The sequence below is a fragment of the Oncorhynchus nerka genome, linkage group LG6, assembly GCF_034236695.1.
Source record: "Oncorhynchus nerka isolate Pitt River linkage group LG6, Oner_Uvic_2.0, whole genome shotgun sequence".
Taxonomy (NCBI): domain Eukaryota; kingdom Metazoa; phylum Chordata; class Actinopteri; order Salmoniformes; family Salmonidae; genus Oncorhynchus; species Oncorhynchus nerka.
In genome coordinates this window covers 34,557,640-34,583,364 of record NC_088401.1, presented here as the reverse complement: position 1 = coordinate 34,583,364, position 25,725 = coordinate 34,557,640, and the positions used below count along the sequence as shown (strand labels likewise).

General features: G+C 44.6%; 1 protein-coding gene across 1 annotated transcript in view; it reads left to right on the top strand.

Annotated features, from left to right (window-relative positions):
- Positions 1–1,310: 1,310 nt before the first annotated feature.
- Positions 1,311–25,725, top strand: part of LOC115130400 (sickle tail protein homolog) — a 185,546-nt gene continuing 161,131 nt past the window's right edge. The window contains 1 exon segment of the mRNA XM_029661513.2: positions 1,311–2,382. Coding sequence (XP_029517373.2) covers positions 2,043–2,382 — 340 coding nt within the window. The 5' untranslated portion in view covers positions 1,311–2,042.

Here is a 25,725-nt window from a genome sequence, read left to right as displayed (position 1 = left end):
GAATCATACAGTGTGTGTGTGTGTGTGTGTGCGTGTGTGGGTCTAAATGTGTTGTGAACTGCCTGTAAACGATCAGCCTCACGGTTGACCCTTTAAAAAAAAAACGTCATCTCCCTCAGGGATTCTGTCATCTCTGTAGTTAACTTTGTTTTTACCACCGTCTCCAGATCAGTTATTTTGTTCTTCCTATTGGAGATCAAGTCATTGAAATGAGGACAGCCTGACCATGGGTCTGTCAGCATCTTGTTTCATACCCATACTGAAGTCTGAGATTGTGTTTATGGTTCTGTCCCAAATGGAACGCTATTTCCTATATACTGTAGTGCATGACCAATTACCAGAGCCTTATGGACCCTGGCCAAAGGTAGTACACTATATAGGGAATAGGGTGCCAATTGGGATGTATCCTATACCTTAACTCAGGAGAGGAGTTAGTGCTGAGTGTGAGGATGAGCAGTGTGTACAGATGTAAAGAACATTTTGTGTAGGTTCTGAGGAGAGGGAGGAGAGGGGAGAGGAGAGACGGAGGAGAATGCCCCTCTGAAGCTCTCCGATCCCCAAATGAACTTCTTATGTCTTTTAAAAAATGTATCTCACCTTCAGTGTTCTCTCTCTCTCTCCCCCTCTCCCTCTCTCTCTCTCTCTCATCTCTCAATGTTGCCTCTCACTGGTCTTACTCCCCCCCCCCTTTCTCTCCCTTTCTTTTATCTGAAGCTCTGTGTGGCAGCCTATCAGGGCCACACACACAACGTCCAGCGAAGCTTGTTGTGCTCTACATTAATCCACCTTTCCTCTGTGCTCTTTAATTCTCAGTAAATTCCCCCAGTGAAGGGGTCTTATGTATATGTTAGAGTGTGTGTGTGAGAATGTGTGTGTGTATTCTGACTGCTTCCATTGTCAGGACATCGTCTTTTCTCACGCATGAGGAGGAGTGAAACTGAGCTGGAGGGACAGTGTGAACGAGGGAAGGAGAGAGAGAAAGGAGAAGGAAAGTGGGAGAGAGAGGGATGGGAGTTTGAGGTGAATCCGTCGATGGAGTGGTGAGCAGGAATGCGTGCAGCTGTGTGTGTGCTGGGCGGCTGAGCGGTGACGTGAAGCGACTGACACACATCTGGAACGGCTTCAGCAGCTGCACCTGAAGAGGAGGGATCCCAAATCCTCCGCTCTCTTTCTCTCTCCTGCTCTCTCCCTCGTGCTCTTTTTTTCTCTCTCTCTCTCTCTCTCTCGCTCTCTCTGTTCCTCTCTCTCTCTCTCTCCATATCCCTCTCTCTCTCTCTCTGTGTGTTTCGCCCGGTGCTCGCCCAAGCACTGGAACAGTTACATACTGAGCATCAGAAAAGCAGTGGAAGAGCAAAGAAGAGGAAACCCGAAAAAAGAAAGAGAAGAGGAAAGAAGAAAAAAAAGAAGGAGAACTACTGCGGAGCAGTGGAGAGAAGGAAAAGAGGAGACGGAAAAAAACTGCCTCGGACTAAGAACTGTCTGTGTTTGACAGGGTCGTCAATGAGAGAGGGAGTATGCAGGATTCAAGAAAAGGAGACGAGAGGGTGTGACAGATCGGGCGACGGAGAGGAAAGACAGTGGGTTATAGAGCTGGAATGCGCTGACACTAAGGACCTGGCTTCTTCTCTGCATTTGGCCCACCACCTCCTGCTGATCCACAGGTTTGAAGACTCACTCGCTCACGCACACATACATACACACACACCCACGCACACAGCTCTGTTTGCTTTGGAGGATGAGCCCAGGAGGCCCTGCCAGGAGAAGAGTACACCTTCCAGGGACCTGTTGACTCTTCCCGCCCCTTCTCTCTCTCCTCCTCCTCCTCCCCTTCTGCCTTCCCAAAAGTGCCCTCTTCCCTCTGGCTGCTCAGCCCAGCCTACCTGCTCCAGTCAGGACTCGCAGAGCTGAGTGGGAGACACACTGAGGAGCCCTGAGACCTGGAATACCCTACCCTTTCACCTACCCCGGACCTGGCACTGACAGAGACTGAGAGAGACCGATAGACTGAGAGTCCCAGAGACCTTTCACTGACTTTCACCAGAATGTCTAAAGCTTCGAGGCTGGCTCGGCCCTCCTCGGTCGGTGCAGGATCCAAGCTGCCATCCTCCCGTAAGGAGGCTCCGGGAGGGGCCCGAGCCAGGGTGGTGAGTGTGGGGGAGAAGCTGATGAGGGCTGGCAGCGATGGGACCCTGACCAAGCAGAGGGCCCTGGCTGCACAGCAGCAGACAGACAAACAGCAGAGCCAGATGCAATCTCAGACCCAGTCCCAGAGCCAGAGCCAAAGCCACCTAAGCCAGGCACAGACTGGGGACACGGGGGCCCAACCCAAGAGTAGAATCAGCCCGCCTAAAGCCTCGGCCCTCCCACAGGGCTCTATGCACAGTAAGTACTGGACCACACTCATATTGCTTTACCACTGTGAGACTGGTGTGTACACCCTAGTGTCAAACTAGGGACATTGTTGGGTTTTCGTAGCCGGGGCTGCCACCAAGAGCTTGTGAAAAGCGAGAATCAACAACCTCTGAATAATCAGTCTCACACACGGAGCTTATGAGCATGTATTCCATTCTGTGTTGTTTTTTTGGTTGTAACTCTTGTACTGTAGTGTCATTAGTGTAATAGTAGCATAGTAATTGTAGTAGTTACAGTGGATGGGTGCTGGTCTAGTTTCAGTAGACTGGTGTTTCCCAAACTCGGTACTCAGGACCCCAAGCGGTGCACATTTTGGTTTTTGCCCTAACACTACACAGCTGATTCAAATGATCAAACCTTCATGGTTAGTTGATTATTTGAACCAGCTGTGTAGTGCTAGGGCAACCCTGCAGTAGACATTGGCCGCCAGGGCAGTTTCCTTACACCCATGCTACTCAGTTTAGGACTTTTTTTGCCCTGTGCATTTATCAGTGTGGTTGGCTACATTTCGTTAAGAGAGGATTAGTGGGCTATCTGTTTGTTGTGTGTGTATTGGTCAGACTGGTATGTTGTGTGGTCCAGGATTAGATCTACCTATCAGGGCTCCGCTTCCTGTCCTGTTCATCAGTCAGACTAGTGTGTTGTGTTGTGTATGGTCCAGGATTAGATCTACCTATCAGGGCTCCGCTTCCTGTCCTGTTCATCAGTCAGACTAGTGTGTTGTGTTGTGTGTGGTCCAGGATTAGATCTACCTATCAGGGCTCCGCTTCCTGTCCTGTTCATCAGTCAGACTAGTGTGTTGTGTTGTGTATGGTCCAGGATTAGATCTACCTATCAGGGCTCGGCTTCCTGTCCTGTTCATCAGTCAGACTAGTGTGTTGTGTTGTGTATGGTCCAGGATTAGATCTACCTATCAGGGCTCCGCTTCCTGTCCTGTACATCAGTCAGACTAGTGTGTTGTGTTGTGTATGGTCCAGGATTAGATCTACCTATCAGGGCTCCGCTTCCTGTCCTGTTCATCAGTCAGACTAGTGTGTTGTGTTGTGTATGGTGCATGGATCAGATCAGCACTATGTATCCTATCCTGTGGGATGCTTGGGAGTCGAACACATTCCTCACCTGATCACATGACTGGAGCCCCGTCACATTGTTGTTATCTCTGTGGGGTGCGGATTAGGGAAGGGTGCAGGGGGTCTGATCCCTCACTTTTGGCCACATCGTCACATTCCCACACCCCAGTGAGCTTAGATTTAGCACAAGAGGAGAGTTGAAGGATGTGTCCCAAAAGGCAGCCTATTCCCTTTATAGTGCACTGGTATCGCCCGGCCCTCGTTAAAAGTAGTGCACTATATAGGGAATAGGGTTCATTTGGGATGTACAATGAACCTGCCCATGGTTTTACCGTGCCATTGTCTTGAAGGTTAAGTCTAAACCATAAGCAGGTAGTGTAGGAGGAACTTTTTAGGAATAAGTTATTCCCTCTGTTAGTTTTGGTGAGTAGCTGGTATTCAGGTACAGGCGTATTGTGTAAACCCTCATGTTTATTTGAATGACAGACTGGCAGTGTTTTTGTTACGCTGCCTACGCCCTCTGTCAATCAAGATGTTTACTTGCAGTTACACACACACATGCACACAAACATTTACATTTACATTTTAGTCATTTAGCAGCCGCTCTTATCCAGAGTGACTTACACCCATTGCACCATGCGCACACGCGCGCGCACACACACACACACACACACACACACACACACACACACACACACACACACACACAGAGAGAGTGTGTATACCGTTATTTCAGGTGTGAGATCTGAGTTGTGTGTTTCTGGTCTAACTCCGAGACAGTCAGTTGGGGGGAGGGGAGACGGGGGAGAGACAGGAGAGACAGACAGGGATTTGGCAGGGGGGAGGGTGGTGGTAGGAGAGAGGGGAGGTGTGGGTGTGAGTCAAACTTTCGGGTGACAGAAGGAGGTCAGGAATGTGAGCAGGGCATGCTGGGAAGTCTGCAGATCTGTAGCACTGTGTGTGTGTGTGTGTGTGTGTGTGTGACCCACCCCCCACACACACACACTCACACACCTCCTTCCTCCCTCCGTTTCCCAGTTGTTCCTCCCTCCAGTATAAAGTCAGGTTGTGGGTTATGAGGGGCAGGTCTGTACTGGAAACCAGATGTCTCCCAGTCTGTGGCTCTGTGTGCTCACTCCAACCTCTTTACACAAACAGACCACTGGCCAGGAGGACTCCTGCCCTTCCTACATGCAAACGCCCGCACAAACACACACACAAGTCTTCCTCTACCTTGGTGTCTGTGTCTCTCTCACTCTCTTTTTATTCCTACATGTATCTGTCTCTCTGTCTCTTCCTCTGTCTGTCTCCGTCTCTGTATCTCTCTTTCTCTCTCCCCCTCTTTCTACTGAAGCGTTCACGTTTTTTACTCATCGCTCTTCTGAACTGAAGAATGACTTTAATCCATGCCACCGCACCACTCTGAAAAGACTTTCAAACAGAATACACGGTCTGTGTATTGTTGCAGATGGAGGCTTGGAGGAGTCAGCTCTGTGTTTCTCTATGTGAGTCGGAGTGATGATGACGACAAAGACAGAATTCTCTTCACATTTCCTGCTGAGGCCTGCATACAAACTTTGCAGACGCTGTAAATATTCCATTGGCAGAGCTATTTTGGGTGCTGTTGTTGCTTTTTTGACAGCCCTCATTCACTGTCCGCCTGTCTCTCCTTGGAAAGTGCTTCAATGATTTAGCAATTTCTCTAAACAAATACACAGTGGCACTGGGATCATCTTAACCTCGTGTTTATCAACTCATTTAGGCGGCAGGTAGCCTAGCAGTTAGAAAGGTGAGCCAGCAGCCGGAGTTATCATCATAGCCTCGTACATTTCACCTCTTTATAGACCGATATCATCCATACAGGTTCCTAGGTCGAGCCCAGGTCCCATGTTGTCCTGGTTTCCGTCAAGACATCTAAGGCCAGGCATTGGGCATGAACACATCCGTGTTCCAAAATGGCACCCTGTTCCCTGTATAGTGCATAATGGCCGGAACGGAGCAAATGCAATGGCATCAAACACCTGGAAACCATGTGTTTAATGTATTTGATGCCATTCCACAAATTCCGCTTCAGTCATTCCCTCGAGCCCATTGCCACCAACCTCCTGTGCATGACAGGTAATTCACTCATTAAATTCACTCCAATCAGTGTAGATGAAGGGGAGGATTTTTAAGCCTTGAGATAATTGAGACATGGATTGTGTATGTGTGCCATTCAGAGAGTGAATGGGCAAGACAAAATATTTAAGTGCCTTTGAATGGGATAAGGTAGGAGGTGCCAGGCACACCAAATCAAATCACATTTTATTGGTCACATACACACGGTTAGCAGATGTTATTGCGAGTGTAGCGAAATGCTTGTGCTTCTAGTTCCGACAGTGCAGCGATATCTAACAAGTAATATCTAACAATTCCACAACAAATAACTAATGGAATAAGGAATGGAATGGAATAAGAATATATAAATAGAAATATAATGATGAGCAATGACACAGTGGCATTGGCTAAGATGCAATAGATAGTATAGAATACAGTATATACATATGAGATGAGTAATGCAACACAAGTAAACATAATTAAAGTGGCATTATTAAAGTGACTAGTGTTCCATTTATTAAAGTGGCCAATGATTTCAAGTCTGTATGTAGGCAGCAGCCTCTCTGTGCTAGTGATGGCTGTTTAACAGTCTGATGGCCTTGAGATAGAAGCTGTTTTTCATTCTCTCGACCCCAGCTTGGATGCACCTGTAATGATCCCGCCTTCTGGCTGGTAGCCGGGTGAACAGGCAGTGGCCCAGGTGGTTGTTGTCCTTGATGATCTTTTTGGCCTTCCTGTTACATCGGGTGCTGTAGGTGTCCTGGAGGGCAGGTAGTTTGCACCCGGTGATGTGTTGTGCAGACCTCACTACCCTCTGGAGAGCCCTGCAGTTGTTTATGGTGCAGTTGCCGTACCAGGCGGTGATACAGCCTGGCAGGATGCTCTCAATTGTGCTTCTGTAAAAGTTTGAGGTTTTTAGGTGACAAGCCATATTTCTTCAGCCTTCTGAGGTTGAACAGGCGCTGTTGCACCTTCTTCGCCACACTGTCTGTGTGGGTGGACCATTTCAGTTTGTCAGTGATGTGTGTGCCGAGGAACTTAAAACTTTCCACTTTCTCCACTGCTGTTCTGTCGATGTGGATAGGGGAGGCTCCCTCTGCTGTTTCCTGAAGTCCACGATCATTTCCCTTGTTTTGTTGACGTTGAGTGAGAGGTTATTTTCCTGACACCTGACATCCTCCCTGTAGGCTGTCTAGTCGTTGTTGGTAATCAAGCCTAGCACTATTATGTCGTCTGCAAACTTGATGATTGAGTTGGAGGCATACATGGCTACGCAGTCATGGGTGAACAGGGAGTACAGGAGGGGGCTGAGCATGCACCCTTGTGGGGCCACAGTGTTGAGGATCAGCGAAGTGGAGATGTTGTTTCCTACCTTCACCGCCTGGGGGTGGCCCTTAAGAAAGTCAAGGACCCAAATGCACAGGTCGGGGTTGAGACCCAGGGCCTCAAGCTTAATGATGAGCTTGGAGGGTACTATGGTGTTGAAGAGATTATAGTCAATGAACAGCATTCTTAAGTAGGTATTCCTCTTGTCCAGATGAGATAGGGCAGTGTGCAGTGGTGGCAGGTCGCGTTGGTGGTACTGTATTATCCTCAAAGCGTGCTAAAAAGGTATTTAGTTTGTCTGGAAGCAAGACGTTGGTGTCCGTGATGTGGCTGATTTTTCCTTTTATAGTCCATGATTGTCTGTAGACCCTGCCACTTAATTCTCGTTTCTGAGCCGTTGAATTGCGTCTCCACTTTTGTCTCTCTACCAACATTTTGATTGTTTGATTGCCATGCGGAGAGAATAATTACACTGTTTATAATCGGGAATATTCCCAGTCACCTTTCCATGGTTAAATGCGGGGGTTCACTCTTTCAGTTTTGCGCAAATGCCGCCATCTATCCAGAGTTTCTGGTTAGGGTAGGTTTTAATAGTCAGAGTAGGTACAATATCTCCTATACACTTCCTTTTGAACTCACTTACCGATTCAGCTTTTACTTCAATATTATTCTCTGAGGCTACCCGGAACATATCCCAGCCCGTGTGATCAAAACAATCTTGAAGCGTGGATTCCGATTGGTCAGACCAGCATTGAATAGTCCTTAGCACGGGTACTTTCTGTTTGAGTTTCTGCCTATAGGAAGGGAGGAGCAAAATGTAGTAGTGATCAGATTTGCTGAAAGGAGGGCGGGGGAGGGCCTTGTAAGCATTGCGGAGGTTAGAGTAGCAATGGTCCAGTGTTTTTCCAGCTCGAGTGCTACAGTCGAGTTGCTGATAGAATTTAGGTAGCCTTGTTCTCAAATTTGCTTTTTTTAAATCCCCAGCTACAATAAATGCAGCCTCATGATATATGGTCCATTGAAGTTCCTTGAGGGCCGTCATGGTATCGGCTTGAGGAGGTATATACACAGCTGTGACAATAACCAAAGATAATTCTCTTGAGAGATAATATGGTCGGCATTTGATTGTGAGGAATTCTAGGTCAGGTAAACAAAAATACTTCAGTTCCTGTATGTTGGTACAATTACACCATGATTCCTTAATCGTGAAATATACACCTGTGCCCTTCTTCCTGGAGAGATGTTTATTCCTGTCGGTGCGACGCACTGAGAAGCCAGGTGGCCGTACCAACTCCAACAGCATATCCCGAGGGAGCCATGTTTCTGTGAAACAGAGTATGTTACAATCCCTGATGTCTCTCTGGAAAGCAACCCGTGTCCTGATTTCGTCAAACTTGCTATCTAGGGACTGGGCATTAGTCAGTAATATACTCGGGAGTGGTAGGTGGTGTGCGCGCCTCTGAAGTCTGACCAGGAGACCGCTCAGTCTTCCTCTTCTCCAGTGGAGTTGTTTTGGGTCGGCCTCAAATGGCCTGGGTGGTGCGGACAAAGGATCCGCTTCGGGAAAGTTGTATTCCTGGTTGTAGTGCTGATATTGACGTCGCTCTGATATCCAATAGTTCTTCCCAGCTGTATGTAATAACGCTTAAGATTTTCTGGGCAACAATGTAAGAAATAATACATTAATAAAACAATATATTGCAAAGTTTCCTAAGGACTAGAAGCGAGCCAGCCCTCTCTGTCAGCGCCATCTTGTGACACCGGTTTGTGTCAAGAGCTGCTGGGTTTTTCACACTCAACAGTTTTCTGTGTGTATCAGGAAGGGTCCACCATGCAAAGGACATCCAGCCAACTTGACACAACTGTGGGAAGCATTGTAGTCAACATGGGCCAGCATCCCTGTGGAATGCTTTCATCACCTTGTAGAGACCATGCCCCAAAACATTTTAATTTATTTAACTAGGCAAGTCAGTTAAGAACAAATGATCATTTACAATGACGAACTACCCCGGCCAAACCCTAACGACGCTGGGACAATTGTGCGCCGCGCTTTGGGACTCCCAATCATGGCCGATTATGATACAGCCTGGAATCCAACCAGGGTCTGACACCTCTCGCACTGATATGCAGTGCCTTAGACAGCTGCACCACTCAGGAGCCCACATTGAAGCTGTTCTGAGGGCAAATTGGGTGCAACTCAATGTTAGGAATGTGTTCCTCATGTTTGGTATACTGTATAATTAATATGGTGCCATTTGAGACGTAGCCCACGGCTACAGCAGAGGTACGGAGGTGGGTCTGGCGCTGAAGTTGCGTGGCTGTGGCCGGATGATAAGCGTGTGTGACAGGTGACATTTCGGGCGTGTGTTAAGTCTAATGAATTGACGTAGGCCACAGGGCCAGGACTTTAACTGAAGCTGAAAGCCTACAGTTTTCCCCTGGAAGACCTCTGTAGTCTAGTGGTAACGCACCTGACCAGTCACATTTGTACTGCTCCCCACTGGAGACTGGGGTTCAATCCCAGCGTCCACTTTCAAATGTACTCCCACTTACCTGTCGTCTTGGCTGCTGTGGAAATCTCTGCTCCATCAGAGAAGGCCATGGAGTGTACCAGAACCCAGTTGGCTAAGCTGGACTTTTTTAATGACACATCTGGCAGTGTTAAGGCTCTGGAGCATCTGAGGCATGCACTGATAACAGGAGAGAGAGAGAGAGAGCCACAGAGAGAGAGAGAGACTGCTATTATCAACCAACGAGTCTCCAATCTCCAAGCCCCCACACACTTATCTCTTTCTCTCTCTCCTCTAGCCTAGCTGTGAGTGTTTCATTCTGCCCAGGTTGGTGCTTTGATCCTAAGCCACACTCTGCTTGTTATTGATTCCACGGTGGTCTTGGGTATGAGGTAAAATACACCTACAGGTCATGTCAACTTTCTCAGTTGTTTTTTATTTTTTTAGAGTGAGGGCAGATGAGTCAAAAGCAGCAAGGGAGAAAAGTTCAAGTCAAAATGTCTACAGTTAGTTATGTCCTTAGTTATCCAGGCAATTGTATAAGGAGGCATCTTTTGTTGTTCTTGTCTAGTGTATGGCGTGCAGACTTTAATAAGGGGGTTTGTCTGTGCTTGAATGTGAGGGCATTCACTTCAGTTTCCCGTGAAGCATCAGAGATCAGAATGCACTTTGAGACTGTGTGTGCGTGCGTGCGTGTTTTGTGCGCATTTGTGTGTGCATAAGTGTGTGTGCCAGCATGTGTTTGACCGAGAAAGCACAACTACTGTATAATGTAAGGTCTAAGTGAAAACCACCTATTTGTGGTGTGTGTGTGTGTGTGTGTCATATGTGGGTAACGCAGAGCAGGCCCATGCCTGTTCACAGCCTATTATTGTTTGTGTTGCTCTCAATGGTCTGTTAAAGGATTGTATTTCAGATCAAGGTTTTGACACATTACTTCTGGCAGATGGCACAGGAGCGTGCATGGCTGCCTATGGCGGCACCAGGTTATTCCAAGCTTGAACCTAACAAGCGGAGTCATTCCATACATATGTTCCATGGTAATTTGTTCTCGACTGACGCGTTCTGATTTATGGGTGGAAAAAACACTACGTTAAAACAAGCTAAAACAAGTTCAATCCAAATGTAATTTTAGTGGGAGATGAGATCGGTTTCCTGGAAATCGAAAAAATTTAAGCAAAGAAAGAGGATTAGATGAATTAATGCCTCTCATTACCCATAAAGCTCTCTGGTTTATCTAAGATTTAGACTTTGCTGAACTTGACAAACTTTGGCCAGACTGTAAGCTTTATAATAGACCGTCATAACACACTTGCCCACATTAAATGGCCCTCAAAGATTCTTCATTTGTGGTTCCCATCTTTCATTACACATCTCTCACTACACTGTGTTTTGAAATGACTTCATTTGCCTCAGAGTTTGTTTGTATAAATATCTAATGTGTAGCACCATTGACTAAGCAGCAGTTTGGACATATTTTACACAAAGGTCTGCCAAAGGGGAATTACATGGGGAGGGGGGTCACAGACAATACACGGTATGTATTCCAAATGGCACCCTATTCACTATTAGTGCACTACTTTTGACCATAGCCCTATTGACCCTGGTCAAAAGTAGTGCACCACATAGGGAATAGGATGCTATTTGTGATCCTAAGAAGGTTATGAAAAAAGCCTGTGCTAATGCGTTAGTGAGTAAATGGGAGATTGTGATAAACGTCAGACTTTGGCAGACCTCTAGCACAGGAGGAGATGTAATTAGACACCAGATAGGAATAATCTCACAGTCAGACAAACTCAGCCAATGTAGAACTCAAAGACCTCCACTTATGGCGGATTATGGGAAGAAGACCTTGCATGGTCGCCATGGCAGCAGGGAAACTTTCTTCGGAAAGACAAGCCATGTTCAAGAGCATCAAATCTATGATGCATTGTGGGTAAGTTGTGACAATCTACAAATATTAGTAGTTAGTAGTTAGTTTTTGATGCAAGGTGATTTGCAGTCACCTGCGCTGTCAGCTGCAATGTCAAAAAAAGCCGCTACCTTAGTCGACCATAGTCTTGTCAAATCAAATTTATTTATATAGCCCTTCTTACATCAGCTGATATCTCAAAGTGCTGTACAGAAACCCAGCCTAAAACCCCAAACAGCAAGCAATGCAGGTGTAGAAGCACGGTGGCTAGGAAAAACTCCCTAGAAAGGCCAAAACCTAGAGAGGAACCAGGCTTTGAGGGGTGGCCAGTCCTTTTCTGGCTGTGCCGGGTGGAGATTATAACAGAACATGGCCAAGATGTTCAAATGTTCATAAATGACCAGCATGGTCAAATAATAATAATCACAGTAGTTGTCGAGGGTGCAGCAAGTCAGCACCTCAGGAGTAAATGTCAGTTGGCTTTTCATAGCCTATCATTAAGAGTATCTCTACCGCTCCTGCTGTCTCTAGAAAGTTGAAAACAGCAGTTCTGGGACAGGTAGCACGTCTGGTGAACAGGTCAGGGTTCCATAGCCGCAGGCAGAACAGTTGAAACTGGAGCAGCAGCATGGCCAGGTGGACTGGGGACAGCAAGGAGTCATCATGCCAGGTAGTCCTGAGGCATGGTCCTAGGGCTCAGGTCCTCCTAGAGAAAGACAGAAAGAGAGAAAGAGAGAATTGGAGAGAGCATACTTAAATTCACACAGGACACCGGATAAGACAGGAGAAGTACTCCAGATATAACAAACTGACCCTAGCCCCCGACACATAAACTACTGCAGCATAAATACTGGAGGCTGAGACAGGAGGGGTCAGGAGACACTGTGGCCCCATCCGATGATACCCCCAGACAGGGCCAAACAGGAAGGATATAACCCCACCCACTTTGCCAAGCACAGCCCCCACACCACTAGAGGGATATTTTCAAACACTAACTTACCATCCTGAGACAAGGCCGAGTGTAGCCCACAAAGATCTCTGCCACGGCACAACCTAAGGGAGGGGCGCCAACCCAGACAGGAAGATCATGTCAGTGACTCAACCCACTCAAGTGACACAACCCTCCTAGGGACGGCATGAAAGAGCACCAGTAAGCCAGTGACTCAGCACCTGTAATAGGGTTAGAGGCAGAGAATCCCAGTGGAGAGAGGGGAACCGGCCAGGCAGAGACAGCAAGGGCGGTTCGTTGCTCCAGAGCCTTTCTGTTCACCTTCACACTCCTGGGCCAGACTACACTCAATCATATGACCCACTGAAGAGATGAGTCTTCAGTAAAGACTTAAAGGTTGAGACCGAGTCTGCGTCTCTCACATGGGTAGGCAGACCATTCCATAAAAATGAAGCTCTATAGGAGAAAGCCCTGCCTCCAGCTGTTTTGCTTAGAAATTCTAGGGACAATAAGGAGGCCTGCGTCTTGTGACCGTAGCATACGTGTAGGTATGTACGGCAGGACCATATCAGAAAGATAGGTAGGAGCAAGCCCATGTAATGCTTTGTAGGTTAGCAGTAAAACCTTGAAATCAGCCCTTGCCTTAACAGGAAGGCAGTGTAGGGAGGCTACCACTGGAGTAATATGATCACATGTTATGGTTCAAGTGAGGATTCTAGCAGCTGTATTTAGCACTAACTGAACTTTATTTAGTGCTTTATCCAGGTAGCCGGAAAGTAAAGCATTGCAGTAGTCTAACCTAGAAGTGACAAAAGCATGGATTCATTTTTCTGCTTCATTTTTGGACAGAAAGTTTCTGATTTTTGCAATGTTACGTAGATGGAAAAAAGCTGTCCTTGAAACAGCCTTGATATGTTCGTCAAAAGAGAGATTAGGGTCCAGAGTAACGCCAAGGTCCTTCACAGTTTTATTTGAGACGACTGTACAACCATCAAGATTAATTGTCAGATTCAACAGAAGATCTCTTTGTTTCTTGGGACCTAAAACACGCATCTCTGTTTTGTCCGAGTTTAAAAGTAGGAAGTTTGCAGCCATCCACTTCCTTATGTCTGAAACACAGGCTTCTAGCGAGGGCAATTTTGGGCCTTCAACATGTTTCATTGAAATGTACAGCTGTGTGTCATCCACATAGCAGTGAAAGTTAACATTATGTTCTCGAATTACATCCCCAAGAGGTAAAATATATAGTGAAAACAATAAAGGTCCTAAACGGAACCTTGAGGAACACCGAAATTTACAGTTGATTTGTCAGAGGACAAACCATTCACAGAGACAAACTGATATCTTTTTCCGACAGATAAGATCTAAACCAGGCCAGAACTTGTCCATGTAGACCAATTTGGGTTTCCAATCTCTCCAAAATAATGTGGTGATCGATGGTAACAAAAGCAGCACTAAGGTCTAAGAGCACGAGGACAGATGCAGAGCCTCGGTCTGACGCCATTAAAAGGTCATTTACCAGATTCACAAGTGCAGTCTCAGTGCTATGATGGGGTCTAAAACCAGACTGAAGCATTTCGTATACATTGTTTGTCTTCAGGAAGGCAGTGAGTTGCTGTGCAACAGTTTTTTTTTTAATTGAGAGGAATGGAAGATTCGATATAGGCCGATAGTTTTTTATATTTTCTGGGTCAAGGTTTGGCTTTTTCAAGAGAGGCTTCATTACTGCCACTTTTAGTGAGTTTTGTACACATCCGGTGGATAGAGAGCCGTTTATTATGTTCAACATAGGAGGGCCAAGCACAGGAAGCAGCTCTTTCAGTAGTTTAGTTGGTTTAGGGTCCAGTATGCAGCTTGAAGGTTTAGAGGCCATGATTATTTTCATCATTGTGTCAAGAGATATAGTACTAAAACACTTGAGTGTCTCTCTTGATCCTAGGTCCTGGCAGAGTTGTGCAGACTCAGGACAACTGAGCTTTTGAGGAATACGCAGATTTAAAGAGGAGTCCGTAAAAGTTCATAAATTTATTACTGCTGAAGTGAAAGCCATTCTCACTTGGGGAATGCTGCTTTTTAGTCAGCTTTGCGACACTATCAAAAAGAAATTTCGGATTGTTCTTATTTTCCTCAATTAAGTTGGAGAAATAGGATGATCGAGCAGAGGGCTCTTCGATACTGCGCGGTACTGTCTTTCCAAGCTAGTCGAAAGACTTCCAGTTTGGTGTGGCGCCATTTCCGTCCCAATTTTCTGGAAGCTTGCTTCAGAGCTCAGGTATTTTCTATATACCAGGGAGCCAGTTTCTTATGACAAATGTTTTTAGTTTTTAGGGGTGCAACTGCATCTAGGGTATTGCGCAAGGTTAAATTGAGTTCCTCAGTTAGGTGGTTAACTGATTTTTGGCTAGGCAGAGGGAGTCTGGAAGGGCATCAAGGAATCTTTGTGTTGTCTGAGAATTTTTAGCACGACTTTTGATGCTCCTTGGTTGGGGCCTGAGCAGATTATTTGTTGCGATTGCAAACTTAATAAAATGGTGGTCCGATAGTCCAGGATTATGAGGAAAAACATTAAGATCCACAACATTTATTCCATGGGACAAAACTAGGTTCAGAATATGACTGTGACAAGAGACACGTTGGACAATAACCACTGAGTCGATGATGGCTCCGAAAGCCTTTTGGAGTGGGTGGGTCCATGTGAATATTAAAATCACCAAAAATGTGGATATTATCTGCTATGACTACAAGGTCCGATAGGAATTCAGGGAACTCAGTGAGGAACGCTGTATATGGCCCAGGAGGCCTGTAAACAGTACCTATAAAAAGTGATTGAGTAGGCTGCATTGATTTCCTGACTAGAAGCTCAAAAGACGAAAATGTAAATTTTGTTCTTGTGTAAATTGAAATTTGCTATTGTAAATGTTAGCAACACCTCCGCCTTTGCGGGATGCACAGGGGATATGGTCACTAGTGTAACCAGGAGGTGAGGCCTCATTTAACATAGTCAGTTCATCAGGCTTAAGCCATGTTTCAGTCAGGCCAATCACATCAAGATTATGATCAGTGATTAGTTCAATGACTATAATTGCCATTGAAGTGAGAAATCTAACATTAAGTTGCCCTATTTTGAGATGTGAGGCATCACAATCTCTTTCAATAATGGCAGGAATGGAGGAGGTCTTGTTATCCTAGTGAGATTGCTAAGGCGAACACCGCCATGTTTAGTTTTGCCCAACCTAGGTCGAGGCACAGACACTGTCTCAATGGGGATAGCTGAGCTGAAAACACCGACTGTGCTAGTGGCAGACTCCACTAAGCTGGCAGGCTGGCTAACAGCCTGCTGCCTGGCCTGCACCCTATTTCATTGTGGAGCTAGAGGAGTTAGAGCCCTGTCTGTTGGTAGATAAGATGAGAGCACCCCTCCAGCTAGGATGGAGTCCGTCACTCCTCAGCAGGTCAGGCTTGGTCCTGTTTGTGGGTGAGTCCCAGAAGGAGGGCCAATTATCTACAAATTCTATCTTTTGGGAAGGGCAGAAAACAGTTTTCAACCAGCGATTGAGTTGTGAGACTCTGCTGTAGAGCTCATCACTCCCCCTAACTGGGAGGGGGCCAGAGACAATTACTCGATGCCAACACGTCTTTCTAGCTGATTTACACGCTGAAGCTATGTTGCGCTTGGTGACCTCTGACTGTTTCATCCTAACATCGTTGGTGCTGACGTGGATAACAATATCTCTATACACTCGCCAGTTTTAGCTTTAGCCAGCACCATCTTCAGATTAGCCTTAACGTTGGTAGCCCTGCCCCCTGGTAAACAGTGTATGATCGCTGGATGATTCGTTTTAAGTCTAATACTGCGGGTAATGGAGTCGCCAATGACTAGTGTTTTCAATTTGTCAGAGCTAACGGTGGGAAGCTTCGGCGTCTCAGACCCCGTAACGGGAGGAGTAGAGACCAGAGAAGGCTCGGCCTCACCACTGACTCGCTGCTTAATGGGGAAAACCGGTTGAAAGTTTCTGTCGGCTGAATGAGCGACACCGGTTGAGCATTCCTACAGCATTTCCCTCCAGAAGCCATGAGAAAGTTGTCCGGCTGCGGGGGGATTTATACTACTACCAGTACTTACTGGTGGCACAGACGCTGTTTCATCCTTTCCTACACTGAAATTACCCTTGCCTAACGATTGCGTCTGAAGCTTGCAGCACAACTATCCTCGCCGTAAGGCGATCGTTCTCCTGTATATTATGAGTACAGCGACTGAAATTAGAAGGCATCATGTTAATATTACTACTTAGCTTCGGCTGTTGGAGGTCCTGACGAACCATGTCCAGATAAAGCGTCCAGAGTGAAAAAGTTGAATGAAAAAAAGTTTAGTGAGGGAGAAACTAAAAATATAAACGGTAATTAAAAAGAAGAAAACTTAAAGTTGTCAGGTAGCAACGTAAGGTTGGCAACAAAACGCACAGCAACACGTAAACAAGTCTGCAAGTTGTGACCGGAATGGCTACCTGGTTGGCTTAGGGCCTCTCAGTACGAGTCAGCGTGTGAGATGGTGTGAGATCATCATGATGTCCAAGTGGTTAACTCTAGTAGAGATTTATAACTCCACTATTGTTCTTTAATGACTGGACGCCTATGTGTCATCCTTCAATCCAAACAGTATAGAATCAGGTCACTGAGCAAGAAGAAGTTTGTGAGTGTTTGAGAGAGTCTGGGTGGGATACCTTGTTTGGTCTAGATTGAGTTATTCATTTAAGCTCTAGCTTGAGGTGGCGTGTTACTTCACCATGAGTCTCCTGGTAGAGAGAGATCTCTGAAACAGTGACAGGTTCAGCATTGGGAGTAGGTCTGCTCCATGTCAGCTGTCATAGGTAACCTAGCAGTATGGAGAAGAAGGTGCTCTCTGTGTCCATAAGTATCCAGATATCTGTCCGTTGACAAGTTTGAATCCTTCTCAACTGTAATGTGAGTTGTGGATTCAAATAAAGTACTTTTGTGTGTGTGTGTGTGTCAGTGGCGATGTGTGTCAGTATACGTTATTTTATTAGGCCTATGAGCTCTAAAAATGAACAAAAATACAATCAAGAGGATCCACTTGTATTAACAATATACCAACGCACAGACAGTACATTGCGCAAAACAAAACAACCCTCGCAATTTTAACTGGAATTACTATGGTCTATTAGTGAACTGTCTGTTTAAAATAAATATTTGAATGGGAAGAGACTGTCACTGGCAAACATGGTTACAGACCAAACAACATTATATAGTATCCCCTCCTCGTGAAGAAAAGCACATTAGCTAATTATAATACACAATATAAGCAAAACAATGAAATAATTCCAACATTACCTAAAATGATGAATAAGATACTAATGAGATAGGTCTATGTAAGCAATATAACAATTGAGATGTACAAACTATAGTATAGGGAACGATGAGCGGATAAGAGGCAAGCCGTAATTTTGATTAAGACATTAGTGAGCGAGTAGTCGATAACTATTTGTTCAGCACTTTTGAAATGTACAGCGACAGAATTCAGAACACGGGCCGTTCTTACAGTATTCTCCCTGTACGCCAAGTCAGATCCGTAGTATAAATAACGGGGACATATAAGCAGACGATGAAAGCTCTTACAATATTCAACGATGACATTTCTCTAAAACAGGCTATAGGCTACATGTGCATCACCAAGTCAGAACAGTAGGTGAAATTATGAGGCGGTGTGGGACGAAATTCATTGGATGAGACACATGGGATACTAACAGCTTACTACACAACATACACTTAGTATTACTTTCTTAGCTACAGTATACATATCTCCCTGGCATATTACATAATTTATGCAGCAGTATACAAGACATATTTTTGGACTAACCAATGTTGTTCTGTGCTCATTTGAACATGTCGCCACAGTCGTTTTTGTTAGCAAACTTAGTCATCAAATTTGTCATCAAAGTTGGGCATTCTCTGAATTGATGATGCTTTCAAGACAACTGCAAACTTGTGGAAAAAAACATGGTCACATCATGACTTCAGTGATCTTCAATTCAGAGCTCTAGAAAGAGTCCTGAGTTCCTGACTTCCGAGTTGGATGGCCATTCATAACGTATTTTCCCAGTCCAAGCTCGCTTTTCAGAGTTCCCAGTTGTCCTGAATGCATTGAAGTCTTAGAGTTCCAAGTTTCCAGTTGTTTTTAATGCGGCAGAAGTCATGCTGGATTGAAAGCATGGCCAATGTATCCAACGTTTTCTGGCCCATGGTGTAGCGTGTGAATGTTTATCCTTTTAAGCTTGGACAAGAGACCCTTTCAGACAGATGTTTTAAATCCTTAAACCCAGACTTGGACCACACAGTCTCTCCAATGAATAGCAGGCAGTTGAAGCAAAATATTGATTGCTTTGCAACACTTGCAGTTAGCCATTCAATCTGTCCAAACTACTCATTGTTGAATTTGCGATTTCCAACTTGTTGTGTAATGTTAATGTCCAATGGCCGATGACAAGGATGGAAAAGGATTTGCCAGTAGATTGTCAACGTGATTCATGATGATGACTGCTTGTCTAGCTTGCTAGCTAAGATGTGAAAGTATGACGTTGACATGATCAGTCCAATCAAAGCTACAGTAGATATAATGGGATTTGACGTAATTTTATCTGTGGACAATGACCTTGAGCCTTCTTGGACGGGCACTTCTAATGTAAATCTATGGCAGCACCCAAGGGGCGTGAACTGCCTAGCCCTCCCTGTAGATTTGGCAGTGACGTAGTGTCCCCATGAGTGACAGAACACTAAGCCAATCACGTCACAACTAGAGAAGATGACCAACGCCTGCGCTCTGTATTTTTGCTGGCTGCCCCTCCACCACAGAAAGCACTGAGCTAGGCTGAAACACCTCCATTTTGAAGCTGCATTACTCAAGAAAGAGACCATGTTTGTATGCAGCTTTATAAACTGAAGGATTGTAGTTTTTCTTACATTGTTTGCAAACTGATATGTGACTCGAATTAATGTCCAAAAAACATTCAAAACAGGCTAAACTAATTATATACACTGTACTCAGAAAGTATTCAGACCCATTTTCTTTTTCCACATTTTGTTAAGTTACAGCCTTATTTTTTAAATGGATTAAAACGTTTGTTAAATCCTCAGCAATCGTCACACAATACCCCATAATGACAAAGCAAAAACGGGTTTTTAGCAAATGTCCCAATACTTTCCGAATGCACTGTACATATATATTTTACACTAACATTCAAAAGTTTGGAGTCACTTAGAAATGTCCTTGTTTTTGAAAGAAAAGCGCATTTCTTGCCCATTTAAAATAATATCAAATTGATCAGAAATACAGTATAGACATTGTTAATGTTGTAAATGACTATTGTAGCTGGATTTCTTATTTATTTTATGGAATATCTACGTAGGTGTACAGAGGCCCATTATCAGCAACCATCACTCCTGTGTTCCTTAAAAAAATAAAATGTATTTCACCTTTATTTAACCAGGTAGGCCAGTTGAGAACAAGTTCTCATTTACAACTGGCCAATATAAAGCAAAGCAGTGTGACACAAACAACAACACAGAGTTACACATGGAATAAACAAATGTACAGTCAATAACACAATAGAAAAGTCTATATACAGTGTGTGCAAATGAGGTAAGATTGGGGAGGTAAGGCAGTAAATAGGCCATAGTGGCGAAATAATTACAATTGAACAATTAAACACTGGAGTGTTAGATGTGCAGTAGATGAATGTGCAGGTAGAGATACTGGGGTGCAAAGATATGGTAGTTGGGTGGGCTATTTACAGATGGGCTATGTACAGATGCAATGATCTGTAAGCTGTTCTGACAGATGATGCTTAAAGTTAGTGAGGGAGATATGAGTCTCCAGCTTCAGTGATTTTTAAAAATTCGTTCCAGTCATTGGCAGCAGAGAACTGGAAGGAAAGGCGACCAAAGGAGGAATTGGCTTTGGAGGTGACCAGTGAAATATACCTGCTGAAGCGCCTGCTACGGGTGGGTGTTGCTATGGTGACCAGTGAGCTGAGATAAGGCGGGGCTTTACCTAGAAGGCCGGCATCTCGGAGTCGCCTCTTCACTGTTGACGTTGAGACTGGTGTTTTTTGCAGGTACAATTTAAGGAAGCTGCCAGTTGAGGACTTGTGAGGCGTCTGTTTCTCAAACTAGACACTAATGTACTTGTCATCTTGCTCAGTTGTGCACAGGTGTCTCCCACTCCTCTCTCTATTCTGATTGGGGCCAGTTTGCGCTGTTCTGTGAAAGGAGTAGTACACAGCGTTGTACGAGATCTTCAGTTTCTTGGCAATTTCTCACGTGGAATAGCCTTCTTTTCTCAGAACAAGAATAGACTGACGAGTTTCAGAAGAAAGTCTTTGTTTCTGGCCATTTTGAGCCTGTAATCGAATGCACAAATGTTGATGCTCCAACTAGTAATAAGGCCATTTTTATTGCTTCTTTAATCAGGACAACAGTTTATTGCAAAAGGGTTTTCTAATGATCAATTAGCCTTTTAAAGTAATAAACTTGGATTAGCTAACACAACGTGCCATTGGAACACGGGAGTGATGGTTTCTGATAATGGGCCTCTGTACGCCTACAGTGGCTTACGAAAGTATTCACCCCCTTTGCATTTTTCTTATTTTGTTGCCTTACAACCTGGAATTTAAATTATTTTGGGGGGGGTTTGTATCATTTGATTTACACAACATGCCTACCACTTTAAAGATGCAAAATATGTTTTATTGTGAAACAAACAAGAAATAAGACAAAAAAAAACAGAACTTGAGCGTGCATATCTATTCACTCCCCCCAAAGTCAATACTTTGTAGAGCCACCTTTTGCAGCAATTACAGCTCCAAGTCTCTTGGGGTATGTCTCTATAAGCTTGGCTGATCTAGCTACTGAGATTTTTGCCCATTCTTCAAAGCAAAACTGCTCCAGCTCCTTCAAGTCAGATGGGTTCCACTGGTGTACAGCAATCTTTAAGTCATACCACATATTATCAATTGGATTGAGGTCTGGGATTTGACTAGGCCATTCCAAGACATTTAAATGTTTCTCCTTAAACCACTCAAGTGTTCCTTTAGCAGTATGCTTAGGGTCATTGTCCTGCTGGACGGTAAACCTCCGTCCCAGTTTCAAATCTCTGGAAGACTGAAACAGGTTTCCCTCAAGAATTTCCCTGTATTTAGCTCCGTCCATCAATCCTTCAATTCTGACCAGTTTCCCAGTCCCTGCCGATTAAAAACATCCCCACAGCATGATGCTGCCACCACCATGCTTCACTGTGGGGATGGGGTTCTCGGGGTGATGCGAGGTGTTGGGTTTGCGCCAGGCATAGAGTTTTCCTTGATGGCCAAAAAGCTCAATTTTAGTCTCATCTGACCAGAGTACCTTCTTCCATATGTTTGGGTAGTCTCCCACATGCCTTTCGAAGAACACCAAACATGTTTGCCTATTTTTTTCTTTAAGTAATGGATTATTTCTGGCCTCTCTTCCATACATCCCAGCTCTGTGGAGTGTACGGCTTAAAGTGGACCTATGGAAAGATACTCCAATCTCCGCTGTGGAGCGTTGCAGCTCCTTCAGGGTTATCTTTGGTCTCTTTGTTGCCTCTCTGATTAATGCCCTCCTTGCCTGGTCCGTGAGTTTTGGTCGGAGGTCTTCTCTTGGCAGGTTTGTTATGGTGCCATATTCTTTCAATTTTTCAATAATAGATGTAATGGTGCTCTGTGAGATGTTCAAAGTTTCTGATCATTTTTTATAACCCAACCCTGATCTGTACTTCTCCACAACTTTGTCCCTGACCTGTTTGGAGAGCTCCTTGGTCTTCATGGTGCCGCTTGCTTGGTGGTTCCCCTTGCTTAGTGGTGTTGCAGACTCTGGGGCCTTTCAGAACAGGTGTATATATACTGAGATCATGTAACAGATCATGTGACACTTAGTTTGCACATAGGTGGACTTTATTTAACTAATTATGTGACTTCTGAAGGTAATTGGTTGCACCAGATCTTATTTAGTGTCACACCCTGACCATGGTTTGCTTTGTATGTTTCAATGTTTTGGTTGGTCAGGGTGTGATCTGAGTGGGCATTCTATGTTGGATGTCTTGTTTGTCTATTTCTATGTCTGGCCTGATATGGTTCTCAATCAGAGGCAGGTGTTAGTCATTGTCTCTGATTGGGAACCATATTTAGGTAGCCTGGGTTTCACTGTGTGTTTGTGGGTGATTGTTCCTGTCTCTGTGTTTTGCACCAGATAGGGCTGTTTTTGGTTTTCCACGTTTATTGTTTTTGTAGTGTTCGTGTTTATCTTTTGTTATTAAACATGAATCAAAGAAACCACGCTGCATTTTGGTCCGCTTCTCCTTCACCTAAAGAAAACCGTTACATTTAGGGGCTTCATAGAAAAGGGGGTGAATACATGTGCACTCACAACTTTTCCGTTTTCCGTTTTTTTAATTTCACTTCACCAATTTGGACTATTATGTGTATGTCCATTACATGAAATCCAAATAAAAATCTATTTCAATTACAGGTTGTAATGCAACAAAATAGGAAAAACGCAAAGGGGGATGAATACTTTTGCAAGGCGCTGTATGCAAGGCGCTGTATGCAAGGCACTGTATGCAGATATTCCATAAAAAAATCTGCCGTTTCCAGCTACAATAGTCATTTCCAACATTAACAATGTCTACACAGTATTTCTGATCAATTTCATGTTATTTTAATGGACGAAAAAATGTGCTTTTCTTTCAAAAACAAGTGACCTCAAACTTTTGAACGGTAGGGGCTGCCAGAATAACAGGTCACCACTGGTGTGTGTGTGTGATCAGGTCATCATTCACAAAAAATCTCAAGGTTGTATCATATGATGGATTGACACCTGTTCAATTCAGCTACTCTCTGGTCACACTTCTTGTTTCTTTTCTTTATACCTGTACACTAATTGACATCGCTGTTAATTACTGCAACATGTGATCTCGCCAAACGTAACCTGAAGCTACTGAGCGTAGACAGGGGCTTGCATCCCAAATGACACCATATTCCCTACATAGTCCACTACTTTTGAGCCCTATGGGTGACATTTGGGATGCAGACTGAGTTTTTTTTTTCCGGTCTGATGTATGTGCTGTGTAAGCCATTGGCTTGTGGCTAATTCACTTGACTGGTTGTTATAAGTGGATGCTAGCCTAGCGGATGCTCGTTCTCCCCCAGGCGTCTCCTCTGATGGAGCATACAGAGAAATCAATACGCCTCTGCCTCCATTCAAACCACGCTGATTCATTAAGACTGGGGCCTTCAGGCAAGACTACTTACATAGCGTGTAACCTAGTGTTCTCTCTCTGTGTTGCTTTATGGATATCTGTGTACTTTCACTTAGCACTGGATATTCAGTCAATATGATATTTAGGTATCATTCCTTTTTGTAGTTCCTTTTTAAATGAGATTTTCATCAATATTTCAACTCCGTGATCCCATTCTGTCAGTATGACACTGGTATTTAGGCTTCATTCATAAGGAGGAAATTCACAATGGCGTTTAAGTTCTCATAAATCCATCCCCCTTTTGATGTTGAACCTTTCAACATCTGTGATTGTTCAGTGGGAAAATACTTGTGTACGGTTATTATAGGGATGTTTGCATGTCAGCATCACATGAGCGGTGTCCCAAATAGCACCCTATTAGTACGCTACCTTAGACCAGGGCCCATAGGGATGACTTATGCTACAGTGCCACGGAGGGTAATAGTTATACACAGCAAATTGGATAGTGTTATCTAGTGTTGGTTTTTCTGTGTAACATTTCTAGTGTTGATTCAAGTGTTAAATTAACTCTGTAAGTGTTAATGTAACACTAATTGGTGTAAAAGAACCCCAGTGTTGGTGTTAAAGCCTCCAACTCAATCATCAAGTTTGCAGACGACACAACAGTAGTAGGCTTGATTACCAACAACGATGAGACAGCCTACAGGGAAGAGTTGAGGGCTCTGGGAGTGTGGTGCAAGGAAAATAACCTCTCACTCAACGTCAACAAAACTAAGAAGATGATCATGGAATTCAGGAAACAGGAGAGGGAGCACCCCCCCCCCCCCCCCATCCACATCGACAGGACCGCAGTGGAGAAGGTGGAAAGCTTCAAGTTCCTTGGCGTACACATCACTGACTGAAATGGTCCACCCACACATACAGTGTGGTGAAGAAGGCGCAGCAGCGCCTCTTCAACCTCAGGAGGCTAAAGAAATTTGGCTTAAAACTTAAATCCCTCACAAACTTTTACAGATGCACAATTGAGAGCATCCTATTGGGCTGTATCACCGCCTGGTACAGCAACTGCACTGCCCACAACCGCAAATCTCTACAGAGGGTGGTTCAGTCTGCCCAACGCATTACTGGGGGCAAACTTCCCGCCCTCCTCTACACCTACAACACCTGATGTCAAAAGGAAGGCCAAAAAGATCATCAAGGACATCAGCCACTCGAGCCACTGCCTGTTCACCCCGCTATCATCCAGAAGGTGAGGTCAGTACAGGTGCATCAACGCTGGGACCGAGATACTAAAAAACATCGGTGGTGATCATGCCTACCACAGTGTCGTCAGCAATCTTAATGATGTCGTTGGAGTTGTGGGTGAACAGCGAGTACAGGAAGGGACTAAGCACGTACCCCTGAGGGTCCTCCGTGCTGGCGGATGTGTTGTTGCTTACCTTCACCATCTGGGGGTGGCCCATCAGGAAGTGCAGGATCCAGTTGCAGAGAGCGGTATTCAGTCCTAGGGTCCTGAGCTTAGTGATGAGCCTGAAGGGGAAATATACTGTTGAACGCTGAGCTGTAGTCAATGAACAGCATCCTCACATAGCGTTAAACCAAAACCAAGCCCATCATTATCATATTTCCCAGCCTGCTCTATTGCCGGTAATTTATTGGTTGTTTCAATAACTATGTTTTTGCATGTATATTGATTGATTCATTAATGTTATGCTACTAAAATATAAATAACATAAATTGTTCTCAACTAATGCAATCTGTTACTTGGACATGTTGTACCTGTTACTGAAATGGTTGTTCCAGGTTAGATGCTTTAGGTAGTCTCATACATTTGTCTTCACAACCCGGCAGTCAGAATGACTGCTGGTTGTGGGAGAATAAAAGTTCCAAATGTTGGATATCCCCACTCTGGCTGGATTCCAATAGGAATTACACATCATTTAGCAAACCAGCATAATGTGACTTGAAGGACTGCTGTTGCCTTTAAACCTGGAGTTTCAAGACACTTGTGTTAAGGTAGAAAAAAAATAGGGCCTTGAAATATGTATTTTATAGTGTATTCATGTAGGATCTCTCTCAGTGAAGGCCTCAGGACTGAGCATGTCTCTGTCACAAACAAATACAGTCATGGGTGGTAACTGTACAATTCACTTGAATGGCAA